Genomic DNA, 23,489 nt, shown 5'->3' with positions numbered 1-23,489 from the left:
AGGACAAGGAGTTATTTGTGGCATGGTTTGACAGAGAAGGTAGCAGATAAGCAGTCTTTTTAGAATAAACTTGAAAATTCAGCCAGAAGAGAAGACAGCCTCTCACCAATAGATGGGGCAAAGTGACCAAAAAAGAGACCTGCAGATGCACTTGGCTCCCATGGTCTGCTTTCGTTGCAATTCAGAACAGACACGGAGTCATCTCACCAACAACAGTATCATTTGTAGAATGCCTCAAATGTGAGCACAACTAAAAAATCCCCAGAAAAATGTGCCTTGGGATGCACTGATGCTGCTGACATAATTCCTGGGGAGCCCTGCATTGGCTTCTGGGGATGTTGGTTCAGCTGCTATTGCAGAAGGGTCCCGCGGTTAAGCTCTAGTCCCATCAGAAGACACCTGGTCAAGACCATCCATTACTTAAAAAACTCTTCACCATTCCAAGAAAAGAATCAACAATCCAAATTAGCCCAGCACAAGAGAAAATACCACACTGAAGACACAACTGGATAGAGTGACCTCAGACGACAGGAACCTGGAAGTTCTGCTTGGCCCTACTCCACCTCTACAAGGATGGCATTGCTGAGAGGCCCTGCAGAAGATATGGGCTCCAAGAAGGGGCTTCCATGAAGAGTGGGTGCAGTACTGGGAGAGAAGGCAAAGGTACCTCTAGAAAAACAACAACAAACTGATTCAGCAGCAGAGTGGACTATGCCTAAGTGCAGGAAAGAAAGTGCAAAATTTACCTTTGCAGACTTTCCTTGCCAATTCCATTGGTTCCTCCCCAATAGCCTAATTTTGTTCTCTCTCTGTGTGCCAATAACCAAACCACCTCCCACCATCAAACACGTATTCTCCATGGCCTACAACAAAGAGCTGCTATCAGGAGGTGAAAAATGCCAGCCAGGACCCAGCCTCAGCCCAAGCATCTGCAAGTGTGATGCAAGTTACCCCACACAGTACAGACAGGGGTCAATCTGACCTAAAAGCAAAGTCCCACCCAAGCATCTGTCAGCCACCAGTGTAATCACTGAAACATGAGGTCCTACATCCTCCTCATTCCAACTGTTTCTCCTAGTAATTCTTGATATCCTTGCTATCCAAGACAATTTCTGATTATTCTCTTAAACTTTCTATATTCTGGACCACAGTAACCTTATGCAACCATAAGTCTTGAAATGGAAGCACACTGATCCTTACTCTAAATTGCCACTAGTAATTCCATTTCATTGCTCTCCATGAAAGCAATCATCTAGGATGTCATGCCCAAGACTGGTTTACTCAGGTAGGTTCACCACATGTTGCACCAAGAAATGTTACACCCACTAATGGAAAGCTCTTCTGACAAAAGCCTCTCTGAGATGGACGTAGAAAGAACAGTTTTACCTAATGACCACCAGTATCCCTGGGAGATGCACAGGATGCTGACAGCCCGCTCCAGCTGACTGCATACACCAGTACATCTACTGTCCTGCTGGGTTTCTTGCTTTCTGCAGCCTGGGCTACAGCAAGTGACTGGGACTCAGATAAATGAAATAGCACAATCACATAAAAGTTGCAGAAATAGATTGTACATGTCCTTTATAGAGCCCTCACTTTTGCTACTGTCCAGAGCAAATCTGTTTCACCTGAATATAAATTTCTGTGATTGTAGCCCTTCTCCTGACTTATGAGTATACTTCAGAGCAAGGACTATTCTTTCTAAGTATTTAGAAAGGACCAAACTGACAGCATTTATTTGTGATTAAAAAAACCCAAACATAAAACAGCAGCAGCGGGACAGCTAGTAATAATTAAAGCCCAAAATCTCATGCCATCTGTTTTGTTTACTTCCCTTTTTTAACTGAATCCAGATTAAAGTACCTGATTTAAATCATCACCTTTTTCAGAGATCATTTGATGAATTATACAGATGAGAGTCCCTGTCCCAAATCCAGTCCCCAGTGTTGTCCTTTTAAAACTCTGATCTAGAAGAAAATAATCATGGAGTGGTTTTTTTCTGGCTGGTAAAGACTCTGAAGTGTGCTTCCTACATGCTGAAGCAAAAACTGATATTGAAAACTTTATTCTAAAACACAAACTCAGTTTGGAAAACAAATGCAAAACGTGGATCTTTTATCAAAATGTTTAAACCAAAGTATTTTCAAACTTGTTTTGAAACAGAAAGATTTCAGATGTTCATTAAAATCCAAATAGTGTGTAGAGGGGGAGGGGTGTGTCATGGGGTGGGACATCTTTAAAAACATTGTGGGGGGTTGGTGTGGATTTTTTCAGGGTTGTGTTTCATCCAGCTCCATTCCTTAGACAATGTCTTGCAAGGAACAGTTCTCAGGAAAGAAATCTGACACTCTCCATATTGGAGGAACAGCTGTGCCTGTCCTCCAGGATCCACTAAAGGATGCTCTCCTCTTCCAGGGTGTACCTTGCTGAAAGACAGGCTGGGAAAGGCAGAGCTATTAAGATTTAAGCTCTGCGCTCCCTAAGGAAGGTCTGAAAAGGAAGAAAAACCTTTGTCTGTGACTACATCAGTAGGCTACTTGGCCTAAATCTCTTTTCCATGAAAGAAGGGATGGCTGTGTTTTAGAGGGAGGTGAACAAATGCCATTCTAAGATGGAAACTGAAGTCTGATGGCTTTTGCAGATATCTGTCTCCGGAGGCAAAGCTTGCACAGACATATTTTCTGTATATTATTCCATGCCTATGACTGGATTCTCTTATACTATGAGAAAGGCTTAGAAAAGCTCTTAACCCATGTCAAAACAGACTGTGGTCAGGGCTTTTTAGGCAGTGTGCCAGCTTTATGAACAAGAAGAACCTCTGGGACACATAGGAGCATCCTGTCTGCTGCCACAGTGATAGCAAAATGCATAACTATGGTGCTGACAGCTTTTTCCCCTCCAGTGTCTGTGCTTGTTTCCACTTCAAAACCAGTAACTCCCTGCCATTTCACCTCTCAGAAAGCCCCCACAGACCCTTCGTGTTGGCTTTGCGTTGCCTCCCCTTTATTTACACTACTCTCCCATCAGAAATGAGGCTGTTGCAGCTAGTTCTGATGGAGCTGTCCGCGTGTCTCACTATGGCCCTTGCTACTCCAACTCTCCATTTCGCTGCTGCATCTAAGTGCGTTCTGGGATCAGCTCCTCAAATCAGCTCTTCATTTCTCACCCCAGGCACTACAGTATCCACCAGCACAACTACTGTGAATTATTTTCAGTAATGCTGCATTAGAACACCTTATTGCTCTCTTTGCTTAAATCCTGCCTTACAAACCAAGGCAAAGATAAGAGGATCTAGAAAAAGGCTGTTGCTGATGACACTGAAAACCAAAAGCCTAAAGAGCCAACAGATCTGAGCGTTTACCTATGATGCACGCTCTATAGTCAGCTTCAGTGATAGTGCCATAATTCATAAGCAGATGAGGTCTCCAGTTATTTCACCAGGTGGCATTGTAATTGGAGTACCAACATTATTTTTAAAAATAGCTTTTTCAACAAAAATTCTCTGAACTGTCTTTCCAGCTCCATAAAAGTACTGAATAAAGTTGACTTCGTACATAGCAGTCACTCCAGGAGAGTTTCTTGCTTCCAGTGAAAGGCAGTATTTGTTTAATTTCGTCACTTAGTGTAAGATATGGACATGATCTCTTTTGTCTACAGAGGAAGATTTATATCCCTATGTGTTCACTTTGAGTTGGTTTACTGAGTCAGTGCAGCAAATGAGAAAAACAACAAAAAACCCTCCCTTATGCTCTTTCATTTCAGTACTATTAGTGATCCGCACAGGTGAAGACTTTTTTTTCTTTATTTTTGTTAAAGGTATGGGTCTTATTAAAGATAGCTCTGAGCAATATCTTGCAATTTTGAGCAGCACTGGCATCGTTTGAATTCAATCTGAGCTTTGCAGCTGGGGCCTGTATCCTTTTCTTACATTTTGCAGTATTAACTTGCAGTATAAAAAGGACATTAAGGACACCATGGATTTCACAGGATATAATTTATTTCCTGAATTACTTAAGAAAAGCTGGGCTTGAGCTCACACCCTACAGACAAGTCTATACTAATTAAATCACTGCCAGCCGTGACCATAAAAGGTACTGCTTGTACTGGTCTTCCTCACAGGTCTTAGTTATACCACCAGGCTATCTAGCATAAGGCAAACCTCAGTAACAGGCCAGAGATATTGCAAGTGTGAGGTATGGCATTTTTGTTTAAAAATCAGAGTTTTGACTTGTTTTGTTATCTTACAGGTGGTCAGCATGTACCTGCTCAGCTCAGGGAATCTAGAGAGTTGCTCAGTGGACCATTTGTAGGTACCTGCTTTAGGAGAGCTTCAGGCTCCACTGACGATATTAACTAGATCTTCATCAACAGGAGCTCAGACACCTGCATCCCCATCCTTAACCCAACAAGCGCTTGCATTTGGAGCTGAATCCCAGCCCTGGTAATCCAGTGATAGAGCTCAGAGTGTCTGAGCCCTCGGTTAGCACTGGGACATCAGCTCCCCTCTTTGCTGAGCCTATGAATGCAGCCTTCATGGCTCACTTAGCATACGCTGCCTAACTGCAGATGTCCTTCCTCCTCAGGATACTCCCCATGCCTAGAAAAGCACTTGCAAAGGCACCTCATGAACTGCCTTCAGCCCCTTCTCTGAACTCTTCCTATCAACAGATGATGGGATAGACAAGGTATACTGAGATCTCGGGCGACCATGCAGAAATGCACAGCCTTGTTGTTTCCCGTGCTTGGTACCATCCATCTATTCCAACTGAAAGCGCTTTACAGAAATGCTCATTTTTCAGTCTGCATTTGAACAGCCTACTGCAACAGAAGTTTGGCCCATGATTAAGGTCCCTGGAAAATAAAATAGTACAAATAAATAACAACAACATAAACACATTATGAGTTCAGATGTCTGTGTCCTTGCCGCAGGAAAATCATTCATATCCAGAGGGGAAATAAGACCCAGAGTGTCTGCTCCATGGCTTAATGATGTTGCAAGAGGCATCATTTTTAAATGTCACTGGAAAATAAATGCTCATTTTTGGGGGTCCTGACTGGACAACATGGAGCAAATAAGCACATGGACTGGTTCACCACCGCAACTGATTTAGAAGGAAAAAAACATTTAAAAATCTTTTTGAATTAAAATTTAGTTTGAGTTGGTGTGTGCAAGGAGAGAGGCCAAACGAGGGCTGCCCTATTGTCACAAAACACCTCCAGGCTAGCTGAGAAGTTGCCTCCTAGCTTCCGCTTCTGGATTTGACACTTAAATTAACTCTCAAATGTGACCACATCTAGTCAATGGCCCTCAAGAGTCAGACTGACATCATGTCAACTGCGGCTCATCACTGGATCTACCGACCCTGCTCCAGAGTAGCCCTCATGTTGGTTCCCTTGCACAGCTGCCTGATCCTTCTGAGGCTTCTCAGTTGGACTGAGCATGACAGCAACTATTCTTCTTGACAAAGCCCAACAATAACTTCAGATGGACTTTTCTACGTCTTACAGCGACAATGTGCCTTCTACAACTCCTATATCCACTCCTTCCTTTTGCCCATACAGCTATCAATGGGGGGAATCAGGTCAGAAAACAAAAGCATATTTAAATTTAAAATAGCAGAGGAAAGGGAGGTTATTTTAGTGTCCTAATCTAGTTCATGTATGGCTAACTCAAACCAGTTGGCCCTCAATGCCATGGAGATAGCACAGGAACAGGTGACATGGACTTCCATACAGGACTTGGAAGAATATCCATGTAACTGCAGCATAAGGAAACCACTTTTATTCTTGGGTAGTTTTGGGGCAGAGTCTGATTAAGAAAAAAAAAAATGCTGATAAAGTGCTTAAAAAATCTAATGTCACAAAAAGCGCTGTTAAGCTGAAAAGTTGTTTTGCCACAAACTGAATGTAAGCACTTTCTCCAAACAGAAATATGGAAATCTGCAGCAATATATCCAGAACAGAGTGACACTGCATGAATAGGAACAATATTTTTCCATTCTTACAGTTAGCTTGGAGGAACAGACAATTTAAGTATCCCTCGATAGGTCTACCGTTTTATGCAATTTTAATTAACATAAAATTTGCTAACTTTATTTAGCCTGTGCGGAAAGGAAAATGACTTCATGCTATGTCAACAATTTTCTCAGATACATTTATAAAATCACTAACACATGCATGCATATGTTTTTTTGAAAGTTGCAGGGAACTTGAGCTGAGCAAGAATGACATTGTTTGGATGGATAGTGTCAGATATCTTAGAAATAATGCATGGAGAAAAATCTTCCCCCGAAAGCAAGGAAAATCCTCTCCCAATAGTTCAGAAGGCTTGGAGAGACATATTAATTTTATCCAGTGGGAAAAAAAACCCTCACTAAAACAACAAAAGCTTTTAAATCCATTAGAAATACTGTCTTCATTCCTCTTGAAGGCTGCTGATGAAATACTTACTAACCAGATACTGTACCAAAGGAAGTCTTAAAGATATGTTCACCAGTACCAAGTGGTGTTTTGCAGGGCAAGGTTCCCAGATGGACACAAGGACCCTCACCTGCACAGGATCGCAAGCCCTTGGATTGCCTATCTGGCAGCCTCCACAGACATCTGAACAGCTCATTACAAAACGTCTGCCACAGAAACCATTTCTAGATCGTGTTTCTGGTTACAAGGGCGTAGCTTGCCAGAGGAAATAAGTGAAAAATCAGCATCTGCTGTCTAGCAGTGTGCTGTTTGTTGCAATACATCACCAACAGCTGTAGTAATGGAGGCTCTTCATTCCTGCCCAAAACTTAACTGATTAGTGAAACAAAATCCCAAAGCCAAAGACCCAGTCCATTAATTTATTATTGAAAAGGGAATGAATGAAACGCTCAGTTCTATTCTGAGTGGTCAGCTTAAAGTGAGGATACATCTTTCCTGCTTGAGGACATTCCCGCAGATATTTTTCTTACTGCAGGGGTGACCCTACAAAGTGACTTGGGTCAGCTGAATTTGGCTACAAAGTTAGCAAGAAACCAAGCCAGAGGCAAGTGTCAGTGTTGTTATAATACAGGGCAGAATGGGTCAACCCAAGCTGGAGCCCAGTCCTCTCTGATGATGCTTAACATACACAGCACTATTTTGCCCTTATGATGTTACAGTGATGCAATTTGGAGCACTATCTTGCCAAAAGCTTTAAAAAATGAAGCTAAGGGGTCATTAACTTAAGACACCCTTCCTCACAGGGAGGATAAACATTTAGTTTTAAGCCCCTGCCTCTACCTTCCTCAAGAAGCCAACACCTATGCCTCTATAAGAGGTGGAAATGTGAGTATCACAGCCACAAAAACAGTCTTGTGCTCAAAGAAATGTGCTTTCTGAATAGTAAATACCTGTTAAACTGCTGCTTCCTTCAAGACTGCAGCACGGGAGGTATATCTGCAATTGCCAATTCACACAGCCAACAATTAGCTGAGACGCTGTCCTAAATACTACAAAACACAAATCATTGCTTTCCCTCTGGAACGATACTGCTCTATGCACAAACAGTGGGGAAATCACATACAAAACACCTCCTTATGTCCCTGTTAAAAAATGCTGAAAAACTGTGGAAGGTAAAAGTAATTGCTGCCAGACAGGCAGACTTCTCTCAATCACAACAGGATAAATTAGTTTGTCTCTTAAAGGAGAAACACCAACTTCAAAGACAGTGCAGATGAGAAGAGAGCAAGGTCATGGCATGCTGCATTGTGGTGCCATGTCACCCATTGCCACAGACTAGGTTTTTCCACATGTTATATGAAAACATCACTCACCTGAGGGCCGATCAGACCATTGATTCCTGGCAATCCAGGTTCTCCCTTTTTACCCTGTGTGTTCAACAGGAGAGAAAATATTAGACACCAAGGCAAAGACTGCTACTGACTTTCCAAAGTCTATTACCCCAAAACTGGTAAATCACTGTAATGTGGGTACGCAAACCACGAAGGCTAGAAGTGAAGGCAGCAGTCACCATTTGGATGTGAAACTCCTGTTGTCTTTGGCAGGTCCCTGTCTCTCCAGATTGTGATAATAGCCCCCACTGATGAGGGTTGGTCTCATGCATGTCACAGAATCACTAAGGCTGGAAAAGACCTGTAAGATCATCAAGTCCAACCATCAACCCAACACCACCATGCCCACTAAGCCATGTCCCACAATGCCTCGTCCACACGTTCCTTGAACACCTCCAGCGATGGTGACTCCACCACTTCCCTGGGCAGCTTATTCCAGTGTCTCACCACTCTCTCAGTAAAGAAATTTTTCCTAATATCCAGCCTTGTCTTGGCATCTCTTACACTCTGCAGTCCCACCTGGGTGCTGCCCACAGAGGGTCAGAGCAGTCACAGTGCTGAGATGCAGCCAAGGGAGGTACCATGTCTAGACAGGTGCTGAGAAGCACTTTCCTTGCTACAGTCCAGCCCTTCACCCTTTCCCAGCAAAGCCAAGCAATGTCCCTTGTGTTCCTTGCACTCTGTCATGCATTAAGAAAATAATTAAGAACTCTGGTGCATGGATGAATATAAAAGATCCACAACCTCTAAGCCAGCAAACAGGAATCCATGAGGCATTTCTAACTAGGGTTGGCACTCCCATCAAGGGACAGAGCCCACTGATTCCTCTGCAAGCAAAAAAAGGTTCCTCCAGAGGAACCAGAGAGTTTCGCCGGTGGAAGGGAAGGATAAGCCAGGACCTGGAGTATACCCTTGAGACAAGTTCACCTATATGGATCCCGTGGCACCTGTGTTCCCCATGGGTTTGACCTCAAATAGTTCACAAGGAAAAAGTCCTACGTAAGAAAAAAAGAGGAAGAAAGGATGTAGCAAGGATGTCTGAAGCACTGGAGTTAAGGCAGAGGTTGGATTTGTTTCTGAACTCGACAGATGACTTGCTGTGTTACTTTGGGCAAGTCACATATTTTGTGACTCAGCTTTCTTGTAAAAATAATCTGTCCTACCCTGGCATGTAATAGACACTGAGTTGTTAATGCTTCTGAGGTTGTTAGTAATATTCTAGCAGCTTACGAGAGGAGTCATGTAAATATCTGAGAGACAGAGAAAAGTGATTTACCCCCCCCCCCCCCTTTTCTACTTCTCACTCAAACTAGTTTTCTTTTTAGAAGGATATTATAATAAACTAAGCAAGTTTCATTTCACTGGTGATGTGATTGGTCATACAGAAATATAAGAGTCAGATACATAATTTTCCCTTATTTTTCTTTATTGAAATATGTCCAGAATAAATTTATATAATTCCTGATGAGTTAAATGAGTGAAAAAACTAAAAACATCACAAAAAAAACATTTTTCATCATATTTTCCCTGGTTTTGACTGAGTTTCATTAGCTGGTGTGTCAGAATCTGATCTTTTCCTTATTTTTCTTATAACAAAAAAAGCAGCTGCCATATACAGAAGAATTTAAGAAGGAAATTAAAGGAGTGATTATAAGGTCCTTGGTATCAGAAGAACTTTGTAGTCATTTCCAGGAATTTTTTTTTTTCCATTTCCCTAATACCAATAAAAATCTGTATTATATACTCAAGTACATGCGCTATTCATGAGTGCTCCTTCTACTTTTTCAAAATCCATCACTTCTTTCCTTGTCAAAGCCAACAAGAGACCATTTTTAACCAGAAGGACTCATGTCACCCCATGATTCAACATATGTTTTCCAGTTAATGATGCTCATCTTGCCAACTGCCAAGGCAACCATGCAAGGGACACTGTCAAAATACTCATTTAAATAAATAAATAACCTTATGAGTAGAGCATACAAGGTGTGGCGTGTGGGGCCAGACGTGGGAGATGAGTATGACTGCATGCCACCTCCAGCTGACCTCGTTGGTCACTGGGCATAGTTACCACCCACCTTATACCTCCCCTTGCAATGTTTAATGCACCTCCTTAGACTCTAATTCAGAGACTGCATTAGAGGCAGGAATCTCATATAAACACTTCTGATATGCCTTTGAAGGATCATCATGGAATTAGCTCCCTATGTAGTCACCCAGATATCGCAAGCTGGAAAGCATGAACACACCCTGTTGTGTACTCTACACAAAACCACGGTGGGAGATACACACACTAATGTTCAGGGCAACAGAATCCCAATGAGCCTTGTAACCTTGCAAGTGAAGAGGTGTAAGCAGTACATGCAGACCTTATTTTGAAGGTCCGCAAGGGTGTGGCTTTAGCAGCTTTATAGCTTACGGACATTACCTGGTTACAGTTTGCTGAACTGCTGCTTTTTGGAAACTTGGCCCCACCTGTAAAATATTACTTGGGGAACCTGAGGAAGGTTGTAGCAGCACCACCTTCCCCCCAAACCCATCTCAAAAGCCAAGAAGGTGGAGGAAGGACATATTTTACCTCCTGTGACAAGTATACAATGATTGTTCTGTTTCCATACTGATGGCCAGGCACCATAGTCTGCGTCAGCAATGAGAGATGTGAAAGGAACCCAACCTTTCCTCGGGTATAATGCTGAGAAACTCTGGTGCTTTTCAAAACACTGAGAAATCCCTTAAAGCAGCATATAATTATACTGAGAGAGAGGCTGAGAGTGTAATTTCCAACTGCGAAGGGGACATTTTGGTCACTCAGAGTTTAGCCAAAATCAAACTACAACAGAATTACTCCATAACATTACGAGCCTGTCTGTAAAGTACAGAAATACTTGCTGGGAGAAATTATACCTGAGAGAGCAAAGCTCAGTGAAATGCCACATCGCCTAATAATATGACAGAGAAAAACAGCAATTATGCTCTATTACTTATAGTAAGAATTGGCTAAGCGTGTAAGAATGTGTACCCTTCAACTATATGAAATATATGTTATTTGCCTTCATCAGCAATTTGAACAATAGCACAGTTAAAAATGTGTGTTTTATTGGAAATGGATATATTTACCTCACTGACAATTACAGTTTCACTTGATTTAATCAATCAACACCATCAATCCTTTTTTCCTTCTTTTTGTTCTTTTGCATACATTTTGATTTCTGCACAGCTGAACTTTGCCAGGGCAGGCAATGGCAGCTAAACATTTCAAGCACCCACAAATATAGAGATGAACACAACCAGCCATCAGAAGGATTGCTACCATACCGAAGACAGGAAACCAAGGGAGAATGTTGGCTCGACTCTGCTAGAAGGAAACTTTTGAAAGGTATCATAGGCTGAGACTGTTTCTCACCTTGCTGTCCAATAGCCAGAATGGCCATACATTTTCACAGCATGTTTTTCACTGAGGTTTGGAACCCAGGAACAGAGGTGGATTTGCTACCAAGTACATAGGAAGCATCCTTAATTGTGAATGAATATGACTGCTAGCATAAATGCCAACTATTTCCTCTGTAAGCTAGAGGGGATACTAGGATTACCCCTTTCAACCTTGTCCTTTTGCCTCTACATTACTAGAGAAGCCAGAGGTGTTAATCAATGTTTGAGCTCCCTGAAGGCACCAGCCTTTTACAGTCTCCATATGTTTTAGAAAATGACAGTAAATTATGAAAGTGAGAGCAACTCCCTAGCTTGAGGATGCAAATACCATCAGGGTTGGCCAGCTAATGGCTGATCATGGGGGCTGTTGTGACAAAGAAAAAAAAAAAAGGGCTAGAAGGGCTTCTGGAGAGATTGCACCTTGTGACTGGCTCCTTCCAAAAAGTTTACCTAGTTTGCTGGGCAAACTTATTTTCCTTTCTCTCCTGGATTATTTACACATCTCCCCCTAGAGATACCAATCACCTATCTCTGTCCCTTGGACCCTGTGAGTCTAAGGTGGTTCAAATCAAGGGGAGTTCATACACAGAGAAATAAGAGTTGAAGCAGTGTTGACTGCCCGTTTCAAGTTGTGACTGGCCAGAACAGGAACATCATCTGCAACAACCCAGTTAGACAGGAGAGAGATGGATCAAGAAGGGGAATGTCAAATATATGTATTTCTGTCCTGCCACCAAACACACAAAGAACTCAGCAGCCCTCCAGGGAGCTGATAAATTTATCTCCCTGGTGACAGCTAACAGGGATAAACCTTTCATGTATTGACAAGTGCTCTTAACACATCTCTTCCGGGTGGAGGGTGTGCCCTGAACCCAGTAGTCCCTAGTTTTAACAGGACCCTGTAGGCTGTATTGTAAAACAAAGATGTAGCACTTACTGAGACTCATAGCCTCATAATCTAGTTGTAAAGAGTCAAAACAGGTCTGTTAAGCTTTTTGTGCTGCTCTGACTTCGGGGATAAACATTCAGGGGATGTGGACACATGAACACGAAAACCTTCTGAAACATGACAGCTGAATTAAAGGTGCAGAAGACACCCCTTTGTAACTCACTCCTGGAGCTGCATCTGTTCTTCTTGCCTCCGACCTGACAGACCGTGACACTGAACTTCGCAATTAGCTCACAAAAAAACCGGTCTTACAGTAAAATTTTTCTAACTTATCTCTGTTTCCACAGTCAACTCACTATAATTCTGTGCTTCGCATAAATTATTTTGTGTATGAAGTAACTTGAAAGAAGGAGACTTATTAATACTTATCTGCCTGACTCATGTACATTGGAGTCTTAATCATGGAGAAAGCCACTCATTAAAGGTTACTATTTTAAAAAGATATTTTCCATTAATTTTTTTTCCCTATAAGACTATTCTTACTATCCCATGAGACTCCTGCAATTTTTTTTTTTTTCACTGATTGTTCTTTGAACATGAGAAAATTTTGACAATGCAAATTTAGAAAACTAAGCTACAGTACAGCACATCAAACTCAAAATAGGTCTAGGTAGCTGCTACCTCACGCCTATGTGAAAAGTACTGCTATAGGATAAATAGATGTTTTCTTTCTGTTTTCTTCTGAAATTTCAATCACTTGAATGAATTTGCATCATTTCAAAAGGAAAATTCTTGACATTCAAGTTATTTGGAACACACTTCAGAAGAACCCTGCATTTAGGCTGGGTTACCTAAAGATCTGCATGCTTTCCAGGAGCATGTCATACATCTGCACCGTTTGTGTCTATCAAGCAAAAAAAGTTGGGTTTATTTCTAACAAATATTTCAGTAGATCAGGTGTCAAAAAACTTAATAGCAGAATCAAAGCACTTCAATTCTTTTCAAATTCACAGAAGAAAGAGGAGGACAGGAAAAGGGAAAAACCCCACAAAACCACCATAAAATGAAACCAGACTCTCAGAGTTCTACCTCTTTTTCAGGCGGTTCTAGTAAAATCAGTGAGACAGTACTGTCTATCACTCAAAGGTCTAACAGGACAGATGAGAACAGCAAAGCTTCTTTCTTCCCACTGTGTGCCCTTGATAGGAGGGTATCGTTGTCAAAATATAGACGTCAGGTGCCAGGCACTAGGAAACAGCTGGTTAATAAAATGAACATAACCCAGTTGCCTGGTTCAGGTTAGAATTGTTGTCTCCTGCGCCCAGACAGGATCAAAGGATGGACGTGAATTGTCACATTAGCAGTTCAGGAGATGTACTGAGCAGACTTTGAGCATTTTTTCTGTAACACATAAAACACTTCAAGACCTGCAACTAAAGCAGGCTATCAGAGAAGTGCCTTTAAATGCCCGAAAAATGATCTGTCTTCCCAGCTTATGCTCCTCTTAGTGTGTTTCCACTACTGGGCCACTCCCCAAAATGTCAGCACCCTTCCAATTAGCTTTCCACATTAAAGAACTATGCCTGTGACTGTGCATTATTATAATTACGTTGAAAACACATGCTCCATATCGGAGCTCCTGGGAATGTGCTGCAGGAGGGAGAAATTCATGTACAGCAAGCTTAGTTTATGATAAATTTGGCAATCAGATCTCTATAATACCATCAGTGTTTTTAGAGCACAACACTCCCTTCACTCTCTGCCCCCAAACATGTTTCATTTTTTTCTAAATTAAACATTAGGAAGATGGTCTATCAAATTCTTCAGTCAGCTCAGGAGCCTTTCTTTTTCTAATGCCAACTAGGGTACTGTAGGGTCTTCTTCAGTCTGTCCCCTGCTCCCTCAGACCCCATCCTCCTGCAGAGCAGCAAATCCCAGCCTTCGGGCATACTTTCTTTGACTCACCAGTGACCTTTATGCTTTCAAGAACAGCTGTGAATATGCTGTTCTCTTGTCCACAACTTCAGGAAAGCTTGTTTGAGAGTAACATGGTGGTGCTCTAAACAATTTGGAAGTGACCTCCTGGGTATGGCTGGGTTATATCTAAAGTTCTCAATGCTTGCAGATAGCAAGGCTGGTTTGGTGGCAAGCCCTCAAAAGGCAACAGAGACATAGAATAGAATCATAGAGTCATTTAGGTTGGAAAAGACCTTTAAGATCATCGAGTCCAACTGTTAACACTGCCAAGTCCACCACTAAACCATGTCCCTAATTGCCACATCTACATGTCTTTTAAACACCTCCAGGGATGGTCACTCAACCACTTCCCTGGACAGCCTGTTCCAGTGCTTGACAACCCTTTCAATGAAGAAATTTTTCCTAATGTCCGATCTAAACCTCCCCTGGCACAATTTGAGGCCATTTCCTCTTGTCCTATCACTTGTCACTTGGGAGAAGAGACCAACACCCACCTCACTACAACCTCCTTTCAGATAGTTGTAGAGAGCAATAAGGTCTCCCCTGAGCCTCCTCTTCTCCAGGCTAAACAACCACAGCTCACTCAGCCGCTCCTCATATGACTTGTGCTCCAGACCCTTCACCAGATTCATTGCCCTTCGTTGGACACAGTCCAGCACCTCAATGTCCTTGTAGTGAGGGTTCCAAAACAGAACACAGTATTGAAGGGGCAGCCTCACCAGTGCCGAGTACAAAGGCACAATTGCTTCCCTAGTCCCGCTGGCCACACTATTTCTGATACACGCCAGGATGCCCTTGGCCTTCTGTGGAATAATTGCTGGAGGTAATTTAGGAATTAAATTTATATTAAAGGTACAGCATTGAAGAAATCTTCAGGGTGGAGTGTGGCGAATATGCAAGGAATCCATCCCACAGAAGTTCCCTAGGCAACCTTAGATGTTGGCAACACCAGGGGAGCTTGGTGTGCTGACTCTAAGAGAAACTACACGGAGGGTGGAGCGGAGTGAAGACACCGCAGCCAGGCTCTGTGATAAGACGGGAACTGGAAGGTGCTATGGAACTGACAAGCTGCATATTTACTACCCTGAGCTGCATATTTACCACCCTGAGCTAACAGTCTGTCATTTTTTGACAAAATACTATCCTTTGGGTGAACTTTGCTCATTATAATCTCACTATAATACCAGAAAACACACCTCCATCCCAAAGCTACCCACCTCCAAGGTGTGACCACCCCTCACTGAGCTTGCGCTCTGAATTTTTCTTAGTCTATACCTTTAAAAGTAAACGAAAAACTTTTACACCAATTACAACAAAGAAATATATGACTAGAGTCACTCAAGCTCCACCTGTAAGGACAAATAATATAAAATGGCTTAAGAGAGGTGGGATGCCAGGGAAGATACCATCGCAGACCACCTTTGACACCTGGGATCAGTCGACGGGCTGAGCCTCTCTTCCCCCCCACAGGGACGCCTTTGGGTAAGATTCGAACACTTGGTTATACCGAGTGCTTCCCCGGGAAACTTAGAAATCTCTATAGAGTTGCTTTATAACTTAACGTGTTTGTAGCCAGGCTATATTACTCACATTCTTGGTATTTGCACATGCTTTGCAAGCAGTAATTTTATCACCGGCAATCCAAAAGAACTTGTGTGTCTGTTGCTTCAATAAACTGCACTATTCACTAATCTAGCCGTGAGAGTTCTCATTGAACGCCACCAAACCCCTTAAGTGTGGCTGTGCTAGTTCATGGAACACGACTAGACTGAAAGTGTGCAGTGTTACGAGTGTATCCGTAATTGTGAGAGTTCAATACATTGAACGCGACCGGACTTGTAACATCCTGATGGTGTTACGAGTGTATTCGTAATCGTGAGAGTTCAATACATTGAACGCGACCGGACTTGTAACACAGAAAAATTGGGCATCACTCAGAATCTAAGCCTAGCCGCCCCCAGCCCCTCTGATATCTGAGGACAAGCTGGAACGCAAGGGGGTTTATTTTCTGCCAAATTGCCTTGCCCTTTAACGTGACACCTTCTTGGCCACCTGGGCACACTGCTGGCTCATATTCAGCCGGCTGCCGATCAACACCCCAGGTCCTTTTCCACCAGGCAGCTTTCCAGCCACTCATCCCCAAGTCTGTAGTGTTACATGGGGTTGTTGGGACCCAAGTATAGGAGTCTGCACTTGGCCTTGTTGAACCTCATCCAATTGGCCTGGGCCCATCGATCCAGCCTGTCCAGATCCCTCTGCAGAGCCTTTCTACCCTTAGGCAGATCAACACTCCCTCCCAACTTGGTGTCGTCTGCAAACTTACTGAGGGTGCACTCAATCCCCTCATCCCGACCATTGGTAAAGATATTAAACCGAACTGGCCCCAACACTGAGCCAATACTGGTTCTTGGTCTTAAGCGTGGTCTGAAGCAATCTGTAACATGTTCTTAAGCAATCTGTAATACCAAGGCCAGAAGAAGCCTTGGACCATCAGAAGCCCTGATGACAGGGCTTCTTCACCCCACTTCGTTATTCAGCCGTACTTGTATCACACATTAGCAGAAGACTCTGCAACTGCTCCAAGAAATAGGCAGTCTAAGGAGAGGGGATGGAAAAATTTTTATGCAAGCACAAGAAATGCATTTCAATGAAAGACTAAGTTTGCAGTAGCCATCTCAACAAATTAAACTGACACTTTCTTTACTATAACACAAATGGTGACTCTATAAAGAATATGCCTTGTTTATTGGCAACTGTACTATTCCATGTATTCTTTTATTTCTTCAGCAATAACAGGAACAGCAACTTCAGGCTAAAAGAATATCATACTTCCTCTTTTCCTAGAAATCTTCCCAAAATATATGACCTTATTTCCGTCAGCCAGACTTTCACTAGGGTATTTGGCACAATATGTCATCTTCTATGAAATCTACACACTGTGTAGGTGGCTCCTGCATCATATTTCTAACATCAGCCAGCATTGCCTCTGTCCTTCCACAGCTCAGGATCCTTGACTTCCACTGGACTGTGTTATGAGACATGAATTCCTTTATGAAATGGTTCCAAACACGTCTCCAGTCCATTAGTAGTTTGTGCCAGTTGCATTACAGCTAACTAAAGTACTGCAGGCTTCTAAGAACTCCAACAAATGGTCGTATCTGCATCCCTGTGTCAGGACAGGGGCTCTGTGCATGTGCCAACGTCATTTACGTCTTGGTTGAAAACCATAAGACAAAACTGAAGTTGAATCATACTGCAAAACAGTAACTGTTTTACATCAGCCCCTTTGCAGCATGCTACTTGAGAGGGTCCTGAAGGCAATCCTGCATTGTAATCTGTCCCTTATGTTACAAGATATTAGTGCAGAATAAAGTACCTCAGGAACCAAATTTTCAGGAGATACAAGTTAGTGTAGCATCATGTCTGGAAGCCTCCCCCTGCATAAAACAGCAGAGGGACCAGACAAGCAGATTGTCAGTGATTTTCATCTGTTCTTCATATGTCTACTAACAATACTGAAAAGTAGTCCCAAATCTGCCTCTAGCTATGTCTGATTTTTCTGTCCTTAACATAGTGAAGAAGGGTACATCTATGCTAAATACAATGGGCCAGAGCTCCACGTGCAAAGAGCACAGGAGCTTGTGTTCATGCAGCTAAACTGTCCTTCGGACAAAAGAAGATGGCCTTTGTCATCCAGCCTGCCAGATACAGTCACCCTGCAATGCAGGGACATTTGTGGGAGACGACTACTTGGCATGGCCCAAAGGTGTGCCAGGGAACATGCTCAGTGATAAACAAACCCATGCTCAAACCACTGCTCTGACTGTTTGGTTTGCTCACGTACTTGTATAGCCTTACACTCCTACCCCTATTTGCAGGGAGTGCACGAGGTGAAGAGATGTGAATGTCTTAGAATAGAATCATAGAACCATTTAGGTTGGAAAAGACCCTTAAGATCATTGAGTCCAACCGTAAACGTAACATTGTCAAGTCCACCACTAAACCATGTCCCTAAACACCTCATCCACACGTCTTTTAAATACCTCCAGGGATGGTCACTCAACTACTTCCCTGAGCAGCCTGTTCCAGCGCTTGACAACCCTTTCAATGAAGAAATTTTTCGTAATATCCAATCAACAAGCCAGGTCTTACAACAAGCCGGGGCTGGAGCCACAAATGAAACTAAAACATCGTAACCCCGACCACGTCCTCATCACTGGGCTATGCTGCTAGAGAGCATTCTTGTTTGGATGTGTGCAAAAGGGTTCGCTGCAGCTCTGAGCTGTGGTTTCAGAGCCTGCCCTCACCTCATGTCCATTCATTTAAAACTAGACTGAAACAAAAATTTGAGGAGATTTCTGCTCTTGGCATTTTAACTTCTGATCCTGTCTAGAGAAATGCTTTCTGCAGCCAAATTTATGTAAGGTGGTAATCAGTGCCTGGATTTGTATTTGTGCTTTGTCAAGAACTGTACTAATGGTGAATCAGTAGTATCTGCTAATCTATTCTCTCTCCCAGATGTAGGCGATCCATGTAGATCCAAGAAGCCCAGGACTTTGATTCATCTCACGTATTCAGTCATTGAATAATGGCCTTTAATTAAAAAAATGTATCTATCCACCTAAGATGCCTGATGACTAATGAAGACCCTTAGGAGAAGAAGTCTAACTAGCTAGACACAACAGAATCTAGGGAAACATTGAAAGACAGTATGGATCAAATGACATCTCTAATTGAATGATCATTAGCAGGGGTATTTTGTGTCCTGTTGCAGATCCTGACAGATCGCTGTCCTTTACCCAGCTAGTATGTTCTATTAATCTTATTCAAGAAGCAACGTTTCACAGCAGGCTTTAAAACGAGGACAATTCAGAGCTTGTGAACTCATAAATAAAGCACAGCACAGTTACTTGCTAAAATTATAAGGTGATATTTTCTAAAGTCTGGAAAAGTACAAGAAAACAAATGCCCTTTTCCACTGTGGCAGTAACACAAGACTGCATGTCCCATCTTCCCAAGAAGAAGATTCCTAAAAGCCACGCTTACAGTTCAATTTAATATCATGCAATTCAATGGAAAGTCTGTAGAAAACCACCTACCAAGGAATATATTTATATTTCTTCCCTGTACTGTCCTTTGCGCATAAACCTCCCATGCTCACGAGTAGCCCTTTCACACCCACTCTTTAACAGCACTGGTGCTGACTCAAGTGCAATGCATTACAGGCAATCCCCACGATCTCCTCTATGGATTAAACTATGATCAAGTCTCTGTGACTACTTCAAAAAGTGACCCATCAAACAGCAGTACTGAGACTGAAGTGATTTACTCCACAAAGGTTAAGCAGGTATCTCACGTCCACCTTTATCTGTTGTCTAGTGAGATGTTCTTCATACAAATGGGCTGAAGCAAGGAAAGGCAGGTTCAGAGCATTCATGTAATAATATCAGGCCCACTATGTAATTTACTTTTTGTCAGTACTTGAATATTTCAAGACATAACTGAGTCAGAGAAAATCCAATATTTTTTTTAACAAGAGGAGACTATCTAAGCTCCTGGTCCAGAATGGTACACCAGCTCCCATTTTGTGGGAGCTTCTGTTTGGGTACAGACCAAACAGAACAGAAAATAATCAGTATTGCAAGTGTCTTTGCATTTATTTGACTTCAGGACAACAGCATTTCCTGGAACTTTCAACCTGTCCAAATTAGTGGTGGCTCTACACACTCGGAGTCATATCAAGAATCCTCTCGGCAGCAAGGATCAGACATAGACAGCAGAGCAAATGACAAGAAAGAAACTTTCCCAGGATCCCACAGGGCACTGCATACAATCTGTGGACTCCAAGAGGTAATGAAAGTTGCTGGACCATAAAGAAGCAAGAGAGGAAAGGATCTGGGCCTCTGGGATCCTTAAATAAGTAGAAACGTATATGTAAAGTGGGTCAAAGTACCAAACCTTATTGAACAAAGCTATCCCCAGCTTCTTGAGACTTACATTAAATAAAAACAGCAACTCACCCTTTGACCTGGTAACCCAGGGACTCCAGGCTTGCCTTCCAGACCAGCCTCTCCCTTTGAAAGTGAAAAGTTTTAGAAAGTTAACTGAGTAAGAAAAACTAATGAACTATATAACCATTTCCTAGCTGGTTTGTGCTACCATTGCTGCATGGCTACCTAGACAACTCTTACCTGATAATTATGTTGTCCTGTGAGCAGAAGAGAATAAGAAAACAGGATAGAGAAAAGTGACAATGCCCTGATTAAACACAGAGCACACAACTATATTTAAATTACGTAATTAAAACCCGATTTACCTAAGTAACATATCTTCACAATGCCATCAATTTTATAAAACCCAATCAAGAGTGAAATACAACAAACATGACAAAAGCAAGGAAATACAGACTATTTGCAAATGAGGCAGCAGTGACAGTCCGAACTGAGATATCCTGCAGAGCTGGGTTATAAAATATAACTAGAATAAGCTGCAATTAAGTCAAAAGTAAGAATGCTGGCTTGTTGCAAGAATTGTGTTGAAACACAAACACACATACCCAAATCCTTATTTTTCATCTACAAAATATTTTAGCCAGGACCTTGTGGCATAAAGCCAACCCCTTTTACAGCAACTATTCTCTGACCTTCATTATATGACAGCTTACAAGTTAACAGTGGGTGCCTCTCTGAGATGTGCTGAATGCCTATAGAGCTCTTCAGGACATTAGAAACAGAAAACAGTCAGGTTCTGCATGACAACAGGCTTGAGGCAAAGTCTGCCTCTGTGCGATGACTGCCCATGTCCTGGGTGCCACCTCCATATGTTCCGAGTGGCCATCCACAGCAGGAGACCTTCTCTCAGCAGTGAAGAAAACAGGAGGCTGGGGGCACTGTTTAAGATCTTAGTGCCTGAATAATGTATAAGATTTTGCATGCATGCTTCACACTAGGCTGAGTTTCAGTTTCTGGGAGTCGCAAGCGGTGAGAGAAACAACTTACCGGAGGTCCAGGAAGTCCAGGTTGGCCCTGTGGTCCTCGTGGCCCAGGCTCTCCCTACAGAAATGGTTTTTTTTTAAAAAAATGTTAAAATATCTTATGAAAAATTATATGGGCACATTAGTCATGTTGGCTATCTTTACAGGACCTATACCACCCCTTTCCTCATAGGTCCCGAAGAACCAGTGCAGAGACCAGCTGGTTTTCTCCTTAATCCTTCAACTACTGGAATTATCAGCACTCATTAGACTGCACACAGACTGAGCCACCCACGCTCAGCAGGCATTTATCACTGGCTCTTTGTTTTTCAAAGGTAGTAACTCTACCGAAGACACTGGGCTATCCTGGACATTCCAGTAAAACACTGTGAGTTGGGGTTCGGTGGTGGAAAAAAGCAATTCTTACAAAAAGAGCTTCCACAGGCATTTCCCCTGAGCCAGCACAGCTGCGAAGGACTTTAAAGTATCATTTATGTGATGCATATCATTATATTAAAGAACAGTTAAATATAAATTATGCACCTACCAACACAAAATCAAAATTTAAAGGTATTTTATTTATATGTAGGACTAACAGACTGAAGCAATGGGTGTCTCTCCCCTATCTGAGTGCCCAGGTTCAGAGACAAACTCAGCATAAAACTCGAATACAGTTTAACTTTCATATTAACAGTTCCCTGGACTTAAAGAATTGCATAGCTGACTCTCCAATTTATACTTCTCATTCATGTTAGATTCACCACATCCAAAAAGGACATTGCCCTTTTTCCTTTCTTGTTTATTTTCTCCACTTTAAATAGGAAAACTTGTTTCTTGATGGCCTGACAACGTTTCTATCCACCTTAATTTTGAAGTATTATTTTAAAGCAAAATCTAATCTAACTGGCAACTGAACGACATAAAAGCATCCTTGCAACGGAAGAACAGATATTGAATCTCTCTTACTTGCTCTCCTTTTAGGCCTTCAGTATGCACCTGCAACGAAAATGCAGTCATAAAGGATAAAAAGAGGAAAGACAACACAGAAGGTGCCAGAGGTATGATGGTCCCCCACAGTGTATTTTTCTCCCCTCGCCATTCCCTCGAGATGCACGCTAACTGCTACCGCTCCTCAAATCCTGTTGCAGGCTGGGGGAGACTTTCTATTTAAACAGTTCAGACTGACACCAGGTTTGCTCACTCAGTTGAAGTGATGAAGTGATTTGTGGGGCTGTATAAACAGTAAGAACTTAATTCATTATCTCATTGGTATAAGTAAGTCGGTAAATTCCCCAGCTCTTGTCTTATTTGAAATCACAAAGATCTATTGAATGCAGAAGGCATCATAAAACACCATAAAACTTTGGATATGGTACATGCTCAGCCTGTTCCTCACCCACCTCCCAGAACTTTAGGCTCATTTTCAGGTTCTATACGTATCTTTCAAAATCTCTTGGCAACTACTGTCACATCACTAATTTCACACTGAAGCAGGACAGTAAAAGGCTCTTACCCAAACAGGTTTTTTTCAGAACTCTCTCCTTCTCCCTCCTTTGCTTTCTACCACATTGCAGGTAAGGAAATTGCCTGCTGCCTTTCTCATGACTACCAGGGAGCTTCTCATTCTTCTCTTTAGCACCCAGCCCTTCTTTGGCACAGTGCTACAGTTAATGTTGCTGGTATCAGTGGCCCTTTACTGCTTTCAACCAATAGTCCAAGAGTGCTGTTTCCTAATTTTAATCTTATTCTTTTGGAAAGTAAAAGGGATACTCCCCAACTGCCTTGTTACCAGTCTCCACAGAACTCAGTTCTAGACCTCTCCTCTGCATACTTCGCAGTAAATCTTCTTTCTCCATTCACTTGGAGATGACCTCTTCATACAGACAATACCAACCTCCCTGCTAGTGAGCCTCTGGGTCAGTGAAGGCATTGCTGAAGGCAGAGGGATGCACAAAGGCATGTAAGTCTGGTGCCACAGGAAGGGTCAACCCCCTTCTCCTATTCTCTCAGTTTTCTTCTTTATCGCTGCTTTCCTGATTTCAGCACATCAGGTCCTAGTTGTCTCATATCCCACCAGGACTTTTCCAGATATAAGCCGAGGAAAGATCATTCCCCCCCATTAGAAATTGCCTTTTTCTTCTCCCATCCCAACTCTCACACCCAGCCCATGACAAAGGCACTCAGTAATTCAACTCAATTGAATTTCATTTGCTTTTATAACTTTCACAGGCTCTGTTTTCCAAAGGCATCAACTCAACAACTGTCCTGGAAACCACACAGTCCTGTCACAGTATTGCTCTCTCTGACGCACCTGAGGCAATGCTTTCATTGCCTCTTCAAGTCCCGATTTTCACATTTCAAAATCTCCCAAAATTGTGGCAGTGCATCTCTTTGTTGGAACACATAACTTGCC

At 42.4% G+C, this 23,489-nt stretch overlaps 1 protein-coding gene across 1 annotated transcript in view; it reads right to left on the bottom strand.

Moving 5' to 3' along the window:
* COL22A1 (collagen type XXII alpha 1 chain) overlaps nucleotides 1–23,489 on the bottom strand; it is a 214,464-nt gene that overhangs the window by 68,103 nt on the left and 122,872 nt on the right. Inside the window, exons 19-22 of the mRNA XM_059815813.1 lie at nucleotides 22,043–22,072; nucleotides 21,102–21,155; nucleotides 20,124–20,177; nucleotides 7,794–7,847 (exon numbers count right to left, since the gene is read on the bottom strand). Of these exons, the coding sequence (XP_059671796.1) occupies nucleotides 7,794–7,847; nucleotides 20,124–20,177; nucleotides 21,102–21,155; nucleotides 22,043–22,072 (192 nt within the window). The remainder of the gene's footprint in view (nucleotides 1–7,793; nucleotides 7,848–20,123; nucleotides 20,178–21,101; nucleotides 21,156–22,042; nucleotides 22,073–23,489) is intronic.

Source organism: Gavia stellata, chromosome 3 (genome assembly GCF_030936135.1).
Source record: "Gavia stellata isolate bGavSte3 chromosome 3, bGavSte3.hap2, whole genome shotgun sequence".
Lineage (NCBI taxonomy): Eukaryota > Metazoa > Chordata > Aves > Gaviiformes > Gaviidae > Gavia > Gavia stellata.
Note: the sequence above shows the minus strand (reverse complement) of the source record. Positions and strands in the feature narration are given on the sequence as shown.